Consider the following 14793-nt stretch of genomic DNA (forward strand, 5'->3'; position numbering starts at 1 on the left):
TAACCAATTAGCTTGCTAGCTAACGTTAGCAAGCTAAATACATGTCTCTGTGTCTGGCTTCAAAGTGCAAATGGAAACGGGGCTTCAGTAGCATTTCAACTAACTATCTACAAACCGTAACAATAGCCATAACCCTAACCTTAACACTTATCCTAACCCTGAACTGTGTTAAACACCTAGCTACACATCCATATTTTTATCAATCCATGTTTACCAAAATATTTCAATGGACAATAAAGATTTTCTATTTCATTCTATTCTATTCTGTCCTAATCTATTCAAATTAGGATACTTGGTACTGCCACACACAAAAAAAGACTGACGTGAAGTTGTCTACACATTAGTGAACACTGGCGTTTAGAGTGACTTGAATTGCAAGTTGCAAAATGATGCAAAATCAAACCTGAGAAGCAGCTTTTTTGCATTCAGCAGAGCACTAGCTACAGGCTAATGACACAAACATAAAACAAAATATCTTGATCTAATGAACTGTCATAACCTACTTACTAAACTGGTGTTTTGACATTAGCTGTTGCTTTGACACTACTATAAAACACAATATCTCTAAGAGATGGAAATGATAATGAAAATATTCTACAGTAATGATGACAACTACATAGTTACATCTGGGAAACTGAATGACATTTATCTTTGTCAGGTTGTTTGTGTTGTGGTTGTGGTTTGCATCAAACTCAGTCTGATGATGACTGTCACACCTTCAAGAGGGCCTCAAACTTTAGTGTGGGTTCTGAGTGGAAAAATACTAGAAAAAGATACCTGTTAGTGGGAAAGAGATCAACAGTAGTCAGAAGTCACCCTGATGATTGACTGATGACTGGTATCATTCCACATTTAACCAAATGTGAAATATTTTCTGAAATATTAAAAAACATTTTATAACATTAGCCACTTACACTCATGGGAAATGACCTACAGTTGAAGTTTACATACACCTTACCCAAAAACATTTAAACTCAGTTTTTCACAATCCCTGACATTTAATCCAAGTAAAAATTCCCTGTCTTAGGTCAGTTAGGATCAACACTTTATTTTAAGAATGTGAAATGTCAGAATAATAGTAGAAAGAAAGATTTATTTCAGCTTTTATTTCTTTCATCACATTCCCAGTGGGTCAGAAGTTTACATACACTCAATTAGTATTTGGTAGCATTGCCTTTTATGTTTAACTTGGGTCAAATGTTTCAGGTAGCCTTTCACAAACTTCCCACAATAAGATGGGTGAATTTTGGCCCATTCCTCCTGACAGAGCTGGTGTAACTGAGTCAGGCTTGTAGGCCTCCTTGCTCGCACACACTTTTTCAGTTCTGCCCATAAATGTTCTATGGGATTGAGGTCAGGGCTGTGTGATGGCCACTCCAATACCTTGACTTTGTTGTCCTTAAGCCATTTTTCCACAACTTTGGAAGTATGCTTGGGGTCATTGTCCATTTGGAAAACCCATTTGTAACAAAGCTTTAACTTCCTGACTGATGTCTTGAAATGTTGCTTCAATATATCCACATAATATTCCTACCTCATGATGCCATCTATTTTGTGAAGTACACCAATCCCTCCTGCAGCAAAGCACCCCCTTAACACAACTGTGCTTCACGATTGGGATGTGTTCTTCGGCTTGCAAGCCTCCCCTTTTCCCTCCAAACATAACGATGGTCAAAATGGCAAAACAGTTCTATGACCAGGAGGACATTTCTCCAAAAAGTATAATATTTGTCCCCATGTGCAGTTGCAAACCGTAGTCTGGCTTTTTTATGGCGGTTTTGGAGCAGTGGTGTCACGACTTCCACCGAAGTCGGCTCCTCTCCTTGTTCGTGTGGCGTTCGGCGATCGACGTCACCGGCTTTCTAGCCATCGCCGCTCCATTTTTCATATTTCCATTTGTTTTGTCTTGTTCCATACACACCTGGTTTTCATTCCCTAATCAACCTACATGTATTTAGTCCTCTGTTTCCCTCCATGTCTTTGTGTGATATTGATTATTGTAAGTGCTTCTGCACATTTTGTTTGACTGGTGCATGTCGGGTTATTGTGCCCATATTTTTGTGTTTCTATGGCCGTTGGTTTTACTATTAAAACTACCAAGTTCTGCTCTCCTGCGTCTCTGCTCTCCTGCTCTCCTGACTTCCTCACCTCCAGTACACACCGCATCACAGGTGGCTTCTTCCTTGCCGAGCCGCTTTTCAGGTTATGTCGATATAGGACTTGTTTTACTGTGGATATAGATATTTTTGTACCCGTTTCCTCCAGCATCTTCACAAGGTCCTTTGCTGTTGTTCTGGGATTGATTTGCACTTTTCGCACCAAAGTACGTTCATCTCTAGGTGACAGAACACGTCTCCTTCCTGAGCGGTATAACTGCTGCGTAGTCTCATGGTGTTTATACTTGCGTACTATTGTTTGTACAGATGAAGGTGGTACCTTCAGGCGTTTGGAAATTGCTCCCAAGGATGAACCAGACTTTTGGAGGTTCACAATTCTTGGCTGATTTCTTTTGATTTTCCCATGATGTCAAGCAAAGAGGCACTGAGTTTGAAGGTAGGCCTTGAAATCCATCCTCAGGTACACCTCCAATTGACTCAAATGATGTCAATTAGCCTATCAGAAGCTTCTAAAGCCATGACATAATTTTCTGTAATTGTCCAGGCTGTTTAAAGGCACAGTCAATTTAGTGTATTTAGTCTTCTGACCCACTGGAATTGTGATACGGGGAATTATAAATGAAATAATCTATCTGTAAACTATTGTTGGACAAATTACTTGTCAAAGTAGCTGTCCTAAAAACTATTCATCTAACATCCAACATTTACAAGTCATTCAACAAAGTCACTTGTACCCAAAATAAGAGCTACAACACAACATCCCTGTTGTGAATGGCCCCACAAGTACCACTCCCTGCACCTTCTGACCAATGCCTTGGGAATTCTGAACAAGAACATTAAGTATTTCCAAATCTTCCGATGAACCAGAGGCTTTCTATGGTGTCTGAAATACTACAATGTGATTTGGACAGCTCTTTAGACAAGCAAATCACGTCTAAATGCCTTGGAACTCGCTCCTGTTTTGAGGTCACCACCTACATTGGTGCCCCACTGGGGGGGTACTCTCAGCTGCCGCATGAGAAGGAGTTGCTGATTCCCCCCTATGAAGTGTTCAATAGACAATATTTTATATTCCATTCATATTAGGATACTTCCCAATAGGCATAGACGTCAATTCAACATCCATTTCACGCTGGTTCAACCTAATTTAATTTTAAATGACGTGGAAACAATTTTGATTCAACCAGTGGGTTGGTTCTTCAACAATTTTTTAAAATTAAAACGTATCACTGAGAAATCGCTGGAACTCACCCAGTGACGTCATTACCAGTTACTCACACAACCTGAGAGCCTGTGGCCGTGTGACCATAGAATCTGGTACTTCTGTGTTGGAACAATGTTTGTGGTTGTGTGGGCTTGTATTAGTCAGATGTCTGACCAGGTATAAGTAGACCTTTGCAGAAAAGCTGCAAACACAAGTCCTGAAGCTGATCAATACAAAACAACCTCAATCATGCTCCAGTCTGGTAAGTTGAACTATCAGATCATTATAATCTTATAATTCGTTACAACAACAGTGGTGGTATGATATATAGCATTGTCAGTAGTAGTACTCATTATTTCTCTATAGAGTTTATATCAGTAGTACTAACTAAATGACACTAGGTTGTTTAACGTGGCTAATGTTATTTCTCCATAGAGTTTATATCAGTAGTAATAATGAAATACTACTAGATTGTTGTAGCTAACATAGCTATGATTTTTTAAATTTTTGAAAAATTCTATATATCCATTGTTTAGCTGGAATGGAATGTTTTTATCCTTTATATTTGACTGTAATATGTGGCTGTCTCACCTAGCTACTGTACAGTGCCTTCAGAAGGTATTCTTACCCTTTATTTTTTCCAAATTTAGTGTTTTTACAAAGTGGTAATGAAATGGATTTAAACGTCATTTTTTTGTCCAAGTTTTACACAAAATACTATGAAGTATCAAAGTGGAAGAAATTATTTTACATTTGTGAAAAGTTAATGAAAAAATAAAACACAAATATCTTCATTAGATAAGTATTCAACCCTCTGAGTCAATAAATGTTAGAATCAATTTTGACAGCAATTACAGCTGTGAGGCTTTCTGGGTAAGTTAAGAAATGTGCCTACCTGTATTGTACAATATTTGCAAATTAATCATTTTTTGCAAATATTATAAGTTCTATCAAGTTGGTTGTTGATCATTGCTAGACAGTAATTGTCTAATCTTGACATAGATTTTCAAGATGATTTAGTCAAAACTGTAACTAGGCCACTCAAGAAAATTCAATGTTGTCTTGTTAAAACTTCTTTGGGACAGGGGGCAGTATTTTCACATCCGGATGAAAAGCATGTCCAAAGTAAACGGCCTGCTACTCAGACCCTGAAGCGAAGATATGCATATTATTAATAGATTTGGATAGAGAACACTCTGAAGTTTCTTAAACTGTTTGAATCATGTCTGTGAGTATAACAGAACTTATTTGGCAGGTGAAACCCTGAGGACAAACTCTCTTTTCATTGGGTTTTCATTGGGAATCCAGATTTCTAATCGACTTTCCTGCAGTTCCTATCGCTTCCACTGGATGTCAACAGTCTTTAGAAATTGTTTTAGGGATATCCTTTGAGAAATGAAGAAGTAACACTGTTCAGAACGGAGGTAGAGAGATGTGTACTCTTTGATAGAGGCGCGTGACCTGAAAAGCTCGCTCCACTTTGTTTTCCTCCGGTATTGAACACAGATCATCCCATCTTCAATTGTATCAATTATTTACGTTAAAAAATACCTTAAGTTGTATTAGGAAAGTAGTTTGACATGTTTGGACAAAGCTTACAGGTAACTTATGAGAAATTTTGTAGTCATGTTGCGCAACTTGGAACCGGTGTTTTTCTGGATCAAACGCGCCAAATAAATGGACATTTTGGATATATATCGACGTACTTAATCGAACAAAAGGACCATTTGTGACGTTTATGGGACATATTGGAGTGCCAACAGAAGAAACTCGTCAAAGGTAAGGCAAGAATTATATTTTATTTCTGAGTTTTGTGTTGCGCCTGCAGGGTTGAAATATACTTTTCTGTCTTTGTTTACTGGGGTGTTATCCTAAGATAATAGCATCATTTGCTTTCGCCGAAAAGCCTTTTTGAAATCTGACACATTGGCTGGACTCACAACAAGGGTAGCTTTAATTTGGTATCTTGTATGTGTGATTTCATGAAAGTATACATTTTAGAGTATTTTTAAAACATTTGGCGCTCTGCATTTTCACTGGATGTTGGCCAGTTGGAACGCTACCGTCCTGCATATCCCAGAGAGGTTTAATCACCAAAGGTGGATAACTGACTAAAAGGAGTAAAATACACAAAATCGTGTCTCGTACAATTGAAAAAGATCTCTCATGGTTGAAATTCTCCATTATATACCGCCATTCTGTCCTTTAGTAGTGTTTTTGTAGAAATCGCCTCAAACGTCATTTTACATCATGTTAAACAGTACTGCAAAAATGTTTACTTACAGAGTGCATCAGACATGATTTAGACCTTGTTTATGGAAAAGTGTTTATTTCTGTATTTCATGGTTGCAACTTGCTGAAAATTGTTCACAGTGTTCCTATTCTTTTTAAAGCAACTCCAATGTACATTTGGCCTTGTGTTTTAGGTTGCAAGATTTTACTCTAGGATTTGGCTTGTGCTTAGCTTTATTCTCAAAAAAACTTGTCAATGACAATTATACCCATAACACGATGCAGCCATCAGCATGCTTAAAAATATGACAAGTGGTACTCAGTCATTTGTTGTGTTGGATTTTCCCCCTTATATAAAGCTTTGTATTCAAGATATAATTAATTTCTTTGAATTTAAAAAAAAAAGTTTTACTTTAGTGTCTTATTGCAAACAGGTCGCATGTTTTGCAATATTGTATTCTGTACATGCTTCCTTCTCCATCTGTCAGTTAGGTTAGTGTTGTGGAGTGAGTACAATGTTGTTAATCCATTCTCAGTTTTCTACCATCACAAACATAAACATTTTAAACTATTCTAAAGTCACTATTGGCCTCCTTGTGAAATCCCTGAGCGGTTTCCTTCCTTTCTCTATAAAGTGTACTGTTGTCATTCTGCAGTCAATTGGAAAAAAGTAGCAAGCCAATTATTGAATGAGACTTGATTGACAGTAGTTTTGCTTCACAATAAAGGCTTTGTTAAATGGTGGCATTCCAAAAACTCCTATCAATTCTTAGAAGTGAATAATATCAAAGCTATTTTTATAATGATTATAATGATTACCAGTATGTTTATGTTTACTATCCGCTTCTATATGGTGCTTGTCACGCTCTTGATAATGGACGGACCAAGGCGCAGCGTGATTTGAGTTCCATATCCATTTATTAAGTGAAAACTTCTCAACAAAACAATAAACAAGCAACGAATCATGACTTCCGTGGTGTAACAAACACAATCAATATCCCACAAATACAGGTGGGAACAGGGACAACTTAAGTATGATCCCCAATTTAAAGACAACGATAATCAGCTGCCTCTAATTGGGAACCATTCTCAATCCCAAACATAGAAATAAATCGACTAGAACTTCCCCTAGTCACACCCTGACCTACAACACCATAGAGAATCAAGGGCTCTCTATGGTCAGGGCGTGACAGTGCTATTGCAATTCATTTTAAAACGTGAATAGTATCAAAGCTATGTTGTATCATGTTGGGTACTGTTATGATGATTGGTATTTGTCTCCTGTATATGTTGTTTTACTACAGGTGCTGTTGAAGTCATGGGGCGAAACAACATCCTAACCTTTGCTGTGCTGTGTGTCTTCCATGTTTGGACTCTGGGTGTGGACTCGAAGATGGTAAGACGTGGACTCCAAGATGGTACTTTCAGCATATAGTCTTGCTACTTTTAATCTGAGAACAAGATTGTTACAGTAAAAAAAATGTAATAATAGTATATATAAAACTGTTTCTCTGTATTCTCCTCCGTATTCTCTGAAGGTTCATCTCCATCAGCCTGGTCTCAATTCCAGCATACCCTTAGACATGGTCCCTGACTCTGTTGACGACATGTATAACGGCTGCACTGAACAAATGTACAACAAGGTGCAGAAGGAATATCTTGTACATGAAAACAAAGAGCCCTTCAAAAATGCCTGGAAGTGGGCCGAAAGGTGTGCAAAAAATGTGAAGAAACGATTCCGAAAGGACAAGTCTGAGTACAATGTTAGCGACAAACTTTCACATAATCATATCAAGGCTATCTGTGCTTACACAACAGGTCATCCTTCAATACACTCAGAGTTCAACCAAGCAGTCCGGACCAATAGATATAAGTATACAACCTCCTTCCAGTTCCACTCCCTGCATTTCTTCCTGACTGACGCCATTCGCCTCCTGAAAAAAAAGCAATGTTGTCACATCACATACAGAAGAACCAAAATGAAGTTTGTGGGTAAAGTTAACAAAACTATTAGATTTGGCTACTTTGCCTCCAGCTCTCTTAACAAGGACAATTCTGAATTTGGAGACTGAAGTCCTGCTTTGAGATAGAGACGTGTTTTGGCGCTTACCTGAAGTCCTTCCCCAAAATGGGGACAAAAGAAGAGGAGGTGTTGATTCCACCCTATGAAGTGTTCAACGTTACTGAAGTACTCAAGAAAGAAGATGATCCAACACTTTGGTGTGATGTTGTGAACAAACTACAGAGCACCAAAATAGCCAAGAGTAACCTGAATTGCAAAATGTTTAAGAAGCCAATTATTAATTAAGAAAATTAACATTGAGTCATTGTCCCTAAAGAGGATGTAATTCAACCAGCTCAGCTTCTTATTCTCACGCTTCTTACAAAAATAAATACAATAAAATGTTGAGTGACCATAGTTTCTATTGTAATACGTTAATTGGTTTATTTGTGGATGTTACATACAAATCTCATCCTGACTACCAGAAACAGTGATTATTAAGATGTGTGTATTAACCTGTGTATCAGACTCCATAGGAGACTTTAAAGCACTTATATTCCTTCTGCAGCTTGTTTCAACATGAATAAAGACAATCGTTGAGCAAGAATACTGTATTCGTCATGTATTTTTTGTTTAAACTATTAACGTACTACGTTTAGACAAAGTGAAATTAATCCATGGATCAATCTATAAAATTACATGACAAGTTTAATTGTTCAATAAAGTTATGCTTAATTACTTCCTCCGAGGTGGCACATAAAGCCACAAATAAAGTGATACCTGAAACTACCATTTGGTACTGAAGGAATTTTTTTTTAAATCCCATGAAACATTCAAAATCATGTAAAAACATTCAAACATTTACTACTTTCACAAAAAGACAACATAAGGCATCATGGAATTATACAATTAATGTTCTTCCATAGAATACTTCTAACAGTCCAACATGGCTTCTGACCAATCATATGGCCAAATAAGGATTGACTGGCTGGCTCCACAGTACTGTTACAGAGCAAAGTTGGCGTCTTGACTTAAATTGGCCGACAGGCGTCACTCATCACCAGATTCTCAGAGCAGGTGGGGCCCCACCCCTGCTGTCCCTGATTGGCTCCCCTCCTATTTCTGTCCTCCAATGGGGTGCAAATACACACGTGATTCTCTGCTGGTTGGTTAATAAATCAATATGCAGCACAGAGAAACACACACACTCAGTCAAGTGAAGAAGTCCCCCCCCCCCCCCCTCTCTCTCTCTCTCTCTCACTGTATCTTCTTCTTTCCTCCCTCCCTCCCTCCCTCCCTCCACCCCCCCCCCCCTCTCTCTCTCTCTCTCTCTCCCATCTCTCTGTCCCTCCCCCTCTCAGGTTGGAGGTGTGCAGGACCCTGATGGAGCCTCTGGCTCCCAGGTAAAGTGTGTCAGAACTGGGGTCCAGCAGGAGGACGCTGGTGTTGGACACCCCCAGAACTGTGCCTGATGAATAAATTAACTAAGCTGATGCTGTGTTGTTTGTTGAATTATTTGGGTCTAAAAACAAGACATAACCAATGAGTTTTCAAATAGAATAATGGACATTTTATAGTATATCTCTAATTTCTCAGCATACCATAGATTAAAGCAGCCTTTTTCAAACCTCTCCTCTGGAGCCCCAGACATTAAATGTTGTAGCCCTGAACTAGGATGCCTGATTTGAATAGTTAAAGGCTTCATGATTAGTTGACAAGTTGAATCAGGTGTGCTACTTAGTTCTGGAATTGTTCAAATACATGGAACGGCTGGGGGTCCCTGAGAAGAGGTTTGAAAAAGGTTTAAACAATAAACTCAATACAAGACACCTTCTCACACAGCCAATATATTGCTTTGTTGGAGAGAGAGAGAGAAAACAAATCTTGGTCCTCCTCTCCCTCTCCATCCCCATCGTTGGGCTCTCCTTTCCTCCAGAGGCTGGAGAAAACACACAAAGATAGGGCTGGATTCAACCACGGCTGGCTGGTGGCACCATAATTGGGGAGGAAGGGCTCATGGTAATGGTTGGAATAGAATGATGTCAAACACATGGTGTCCATGGTTTCCATGTGTTTGATACTACTCCATTCACTCCATTCCAGCCATTATTGTGAGCCATCCTCCCCTCACCTGCCTCCCCTGGCAACCAAACCACTTCAACACTTATGCATTCTCTTGTTTAGCGATATTGAGTCTTTACAGTTTGATTGTCCGCATGGTCAGTAGTATCTAGTCTATTGATGCAAGGAGCATCAATCTAAGGAACATAACGAAGAAATGCCCTTCCAAATCTGTCAGTTTAAGCTAGAGATACCTGTTTTTCCAAGGGCTGCTTCTCAATCTAGCACATCTGCCTATAGTGGCCTTCCACATCTGCCTATAGTGGCCTTCCACATCTGCGGTGGAAGGTGTCCGAGTTACAACTGCGTTTGTCAGACCATGAAAAACGGTCTTCTCATGGAAACATCTGTAGCGTCCGAACGGGTTGGCCGACAAACTAATATGGATAGATGAGACTCTCACAAACACGATGGTGTTCTCCGTTTTGCACTACGACCCACACAAGTATCATGGAACTATTTTGAAGGTAACCTGTACCGGTAGAAAATGAATGGAAGCAGGGAAGTAGCGCCACAGTCAAATAATATTACTAAAAAATATTCATATTCATGAAATCACAAGTGCAATATTGCAAAACACAGCTTAGCCTTTTGTTAATCCACCTGTCGTCTCAGATTTTGAAATGATGCTTTACAGCGAAAGCAATCCAAGCGTTTGTGTAAGTTTATCGATAGCATAACATAACATTATGTACACTAAGCATTAAGTAGCTAGGTCAAGAAAATCAGAAAAACAATCAAATTAATAATTTACCTTTGATGATCTTCGGATGTTTTCACCTACGAGACTCCCAGTTACACAACAAATGTTACTTTTGTTCCATAAAGATTATTTTTATACCCAAAATACCTCAGTTTGTTTGTCGCGTTATGTTCAGAAATCCACAGGAAAGAGCGGTCCCGACAACGCAGACGTATATTCCAAAAAATATCCATAATGTCCACAGAAACATGTCAAACGCTTTTTATAATCAATCCTCAGGTTGTTTTTAAAATATACTGTATTTTCGATAATATATCAACCTGGTGTGTAGGTTTTTCAATAACACCGGGAGAAACAACGGCCGCTTTACTCTGTAGCGCAAAACTCATACTGAGAGCCCCCACCTATCCACTTACGCAATGTGATCTTTCACGCTCATTTTTCAAAATAAAAGCCTGAAACTATGTCTAAAGACTGTTGACGCCTTAGGGAAGACATAGAAAAAGGAATCTGGTTGATATCCCTTTAAATGGAGGATAGATATGCATAGGAACAGAGAGGTTTCAAAATTAGAGGCACTTCCTGATTGGATTTTCCTCAGGCTTTCGCCTGCAATATCAGTTCTGTTATTCTCACAGACAATATTTTTTACAGTTTTGGAAACTTTAGAGTGTTTTCTATCCCAATCTGACAATTATATGCACATCCTAGTTTCTGGGGCTGAGAAATAGGCAATTTCAAATGGATACGTTTTTTAGCCAAAAACGAAAATACTGCCCCCTACACGCAAAAGGTTAAATATACTTAAGTGTCAAAAGTACGTAATTTAAGCAAAAGTATTAATCATTTCAAATTGCTTATATTAAGCAAACCAAACGGCACCATTTCCTTGTTTTTATATTATTTACGGATAGCCAGGGGCACACTCCAACACTCAGACATAATTTACAAACAAGGCATGTGTCTGCTAGATCAGAGGCAGTGGAGATGACCAGGGATGTTCTCTTAAAAAGTGTGTGAATTAAACCATTTTCCTGTCCTAAGCATTCAAAATGTACAAGTACTTTTGGGTGTCAGGTAAAATGTATGGAGTAAAAAGTACAATATTGTATTTAGGAATGTAGTGAAGTAAAAGTAGTCAAAACTATATAAAGTCAAGAATAGGAAACAAGTTTAGGTCTACAAATGATGCACATAGAAAGGCATCAGGTTTATTCCGGACAGATTTTGGCAAGAGAGCGCTCTCACTACACCTCGTCCTCTCTGCTAAAACTATCTCACCGGAGAAAGCATCAGAGTGAGCGAAACAGTCTTGCTTACTGTATACTGAGTGTTCAGAACATTAAGGACACCTTCCTAATATTGAGTTCCACCCCCCTTTTTCTCCTAATAACAGCCTCAATTCATCGTGTCATGGACTCTACAAGGTTTGAAAGTGTTCCACAGATATGCTGGCCCATGTTGACTTCAATGCTTCCTACAGTTGTGTCAAGATGGCTGGATGTCCTTTGGATGGTGCACCATTCTTGATATACATGGAAAACTGTTGAGCGCGAACAACCCAGCATCGCTGCAGTTCTTGACCCAGCATTGTTGCAGTTGTTGACACAAACATTCACCCTCTGAATGGCACACATACACAATACATATACAGTGGGGCAAAAAAAAAACATAATTTGCAAATAAATTCATTAAAAATCCAACAATGTGATTTTCTGAATTTTTTTGTCTCATTTTGTCTGTCATAGTTGAAGTGTACCTATGATGAAAATTACAGGCCTCTCTCATCTTTTTAAGTGGGAGAACTTGCACAATTGGTGGCTGACTAAATACTTTTTGGCCCCACTGTATGTCTCAATTGCTTCAAGGCTTAAAAATACTTCTTCAACCAGTCTCCTCCCCTCCATGTACACCGATTGAAGTGGATTTAACAAGTGACATCAGTAAGGAATCATAGCTGTCACCTGGATTCACCTGGTCAGTCAATGTAATGGAGAGAGCAGGTGTCCTTCATGTTTTGTACACTCAGTGTTTGTATCCCATCTATCTGATGCTGTCTGGACAGAAATAGCATGTATGACATGCCATACTCTCTTTGTCCAGACAGCATCAGATACATGGTCTACACATACTGAGGCAGAGGGGCGCTGTTTCGCACGCTCGGATGCTTTATCTGGCATTGATGCGTCTTTCTGTCTGCACGGGTCTCGTGTCAAATAATTTATCAATATTTCAATATTTTATTTGTAGAGGCAAAGAGGTATGTTAGGGTGGGCCAGGCCCCCTAAGGCCCACAACTTCGACCCTGTGTAAAGCACTTTAATTGTGTCAAGACCTGCCCTCAGTATCTTTAGTAGAAGATCAATAAGTCGGAAAGCCTGAACGGTAATTCAAACACGCATGTTAAAAATGTATATATTTTAAATCAAAGTTTATTTTATTTTCTATTTTGTAAAAAAATACATATACAAATGCATTTTGTCAAGGCACATAGTACATTTTACAAATCCTTTTCAAGATATTAATCAAAAGAGGGATTTTTCAAACATGGATTCCTCATCAAAATAGAGCCCCCCTCCAACAGAGAAAAACAACAATATCATCATAAAACTCTTCCATCTATGAATCCTAGCGGTTAAGAGCGTTGGGCCAGTAACCGAAAGGTCGCTGGTTCAATTCCTCAGACCGACTGGATTAAAAATCTGTTGATGTACCCTGGAGCAAGGCACTTAACCCTAATGGCTCCTGTAAATCGCTCTGGATAAAAATGTCTGCTAAATGACTAAAATGTCCATTTGGCTGATGAGAAGTAAGCAAATAAACATACAGTTCTTTACTCCACCACCATTACGCTCTCCACTCCCAGTACCTGCAGTAGAACCAACACAGAGTTAGACTGGTCACCCTCTCAGAACCTAGAGTATGAACAACACAGAGAATCAGTCCTACTCCTTACGCTGTGATCAGTGTTATTAGAGCAGTAGTCTTTTACCTCGGGGTGGTCAGTGGGGTGCCGTCCACCCATTTCCAGGTCCCCGCAGTAACATTGGTGGAGTGGAGAACTGTGGGTATATTTCTTACTTCTCATCAGCCAAAGGGCAATTCATTGGATCTGTGAGAAATAGGCCTCTCTGGCTACGTTTACACAGGCAGCCCAATTCTGATATTTTGCCCAATAAGTGGCAAAATATCTGATCTAATTGGTCAAATACCAATTAGTGGAAAATAATCAGAAGTGGGCTGCCTGTGTAAAGACTGCATGGTACTTTCTCTGCATTGCTGTTTAAGGAACTATATATACAGGAGGAAATCTAAGGTGAAATTACACAGAAAAATATATATATTCAGGTCCATCCATTTGGACCTGATCCATATCATATGACATGGATACCACATTTTGGGGACCTGTTTTGGCTAGTGAGGGCTACCTTCAAAGCTACTGGCTGAAATGATACAAACCTTTATAATGCATATTTAACACAATGTCTGTGGCAGGTAGCCTAGCGGATAAGTGTGTTGGGCCAGGAACCGAAAGGTTGTTGGTTTGAATCCCTGAGCCGACAAGGTGAAACATCCATTGGTGTATCCTTGGGCAAAGCACTTATCCCTAATTGCTCCTGTAAGTCGTTCTGGATAACAACATCTACTAAAATATATTCTCTCTCTTTTACCTGTTCCTCTCTGCTCTTTATGATCTTACTCTGTGGTCAGTCTTGGTCCACCATTTGGGAATGGAGGACCTACACTGTGGTCAGTGTTATTAGAGCAGTAGTGTATTACCTTGGTGGTCAGTGTTATTAGAGCAGTAGTGTGTTACCTTGGTGGTCAGTGGGATACCGTCCACCCATCTTCAGGTCCCTTTAGTAACAAAGTCAGTCAGACCAATCCAGACACTCTTGTGGAGGTTGAAGATAATTTTCTGTTTTTGAAAAAGATAAACATATATACATTGTGTTAGATTATATCTAACCCTGCACACCCATATTGTCTCTCTCTCTCTCTTACCTGTTCCATATTGCTGTTTATGATCACAAGGTCTGCTCCTCTCTCCAGACAGTCCTCTCTGCTCTCCTCCCAGGTTTTAGTCTCAGTAGACAGGAAGTACTAAATGGATTCAAACTTGTGACAGGTTACAGGACAGGGTTGTTGTGAAAGATGAAAACATGAATTGACGTCCAACTTCTTACACTGTACACTTAATGACCGAATACAGACACATGCTCGGGCCTGTGTGATAATGACATGATCATTTAGTGAGGTAGATTTACTAGCCTCCCACTGAGAACATTTCTGTCAGTCTGTCGTTGTTCTTTCTCTGCAGTACATTTGTTTTCATAAATTATGAATCTCGTTAAGTTGCTCACTAAATTAGATAACATCAGAACTGCTAAAATAGTAAGAACAATAACTATAA

At 39.1% G+C, this 14793-nt stretch overlaps 1 protein-coding gene across 1 annotated transcript; it reads left to right on the top strand.

Moving 5' to 3' along the window:
* The first annotated feature begins 3472 nt into the window (after positions 1 to 3472).
* Positions 3473 to 7963, top strand: LOC110497273 (T-cell ecto-ADP-ribosyltransferase 1). The gene is given in 4 exon segments (XM_090187926.1): positions 3473 to 3583; positions 6858 to 6949; positions 7092 to 7622; positions 7625 to 7963. Coding segments are annotated over 4 exon segments (873 nt in total). The 5' UTR covers positions 3473 to 3570; the 3' UTR covers positions 7862 to 7963.
* Positions 7964 to 14793: the final 6830 nt, after the last annotated feature.

This window comes from Oncorhynchus mykiss, chromosome 10 (genome assembly GCF_057628025.1).
Source record: "Oncorhynchus mykiss isolate SJ-2025 chromosome 10, ASM5762802v1, whole genome shotgun sequence".
Classification (NCBI taxonomy): domain Eukaryota; kingdom Metazoa; phylum Chordata; class Actinopteri; order Salmoniformes; family Salmonidae; genus Oncorhynchus; species Oncorhynchus mykiss.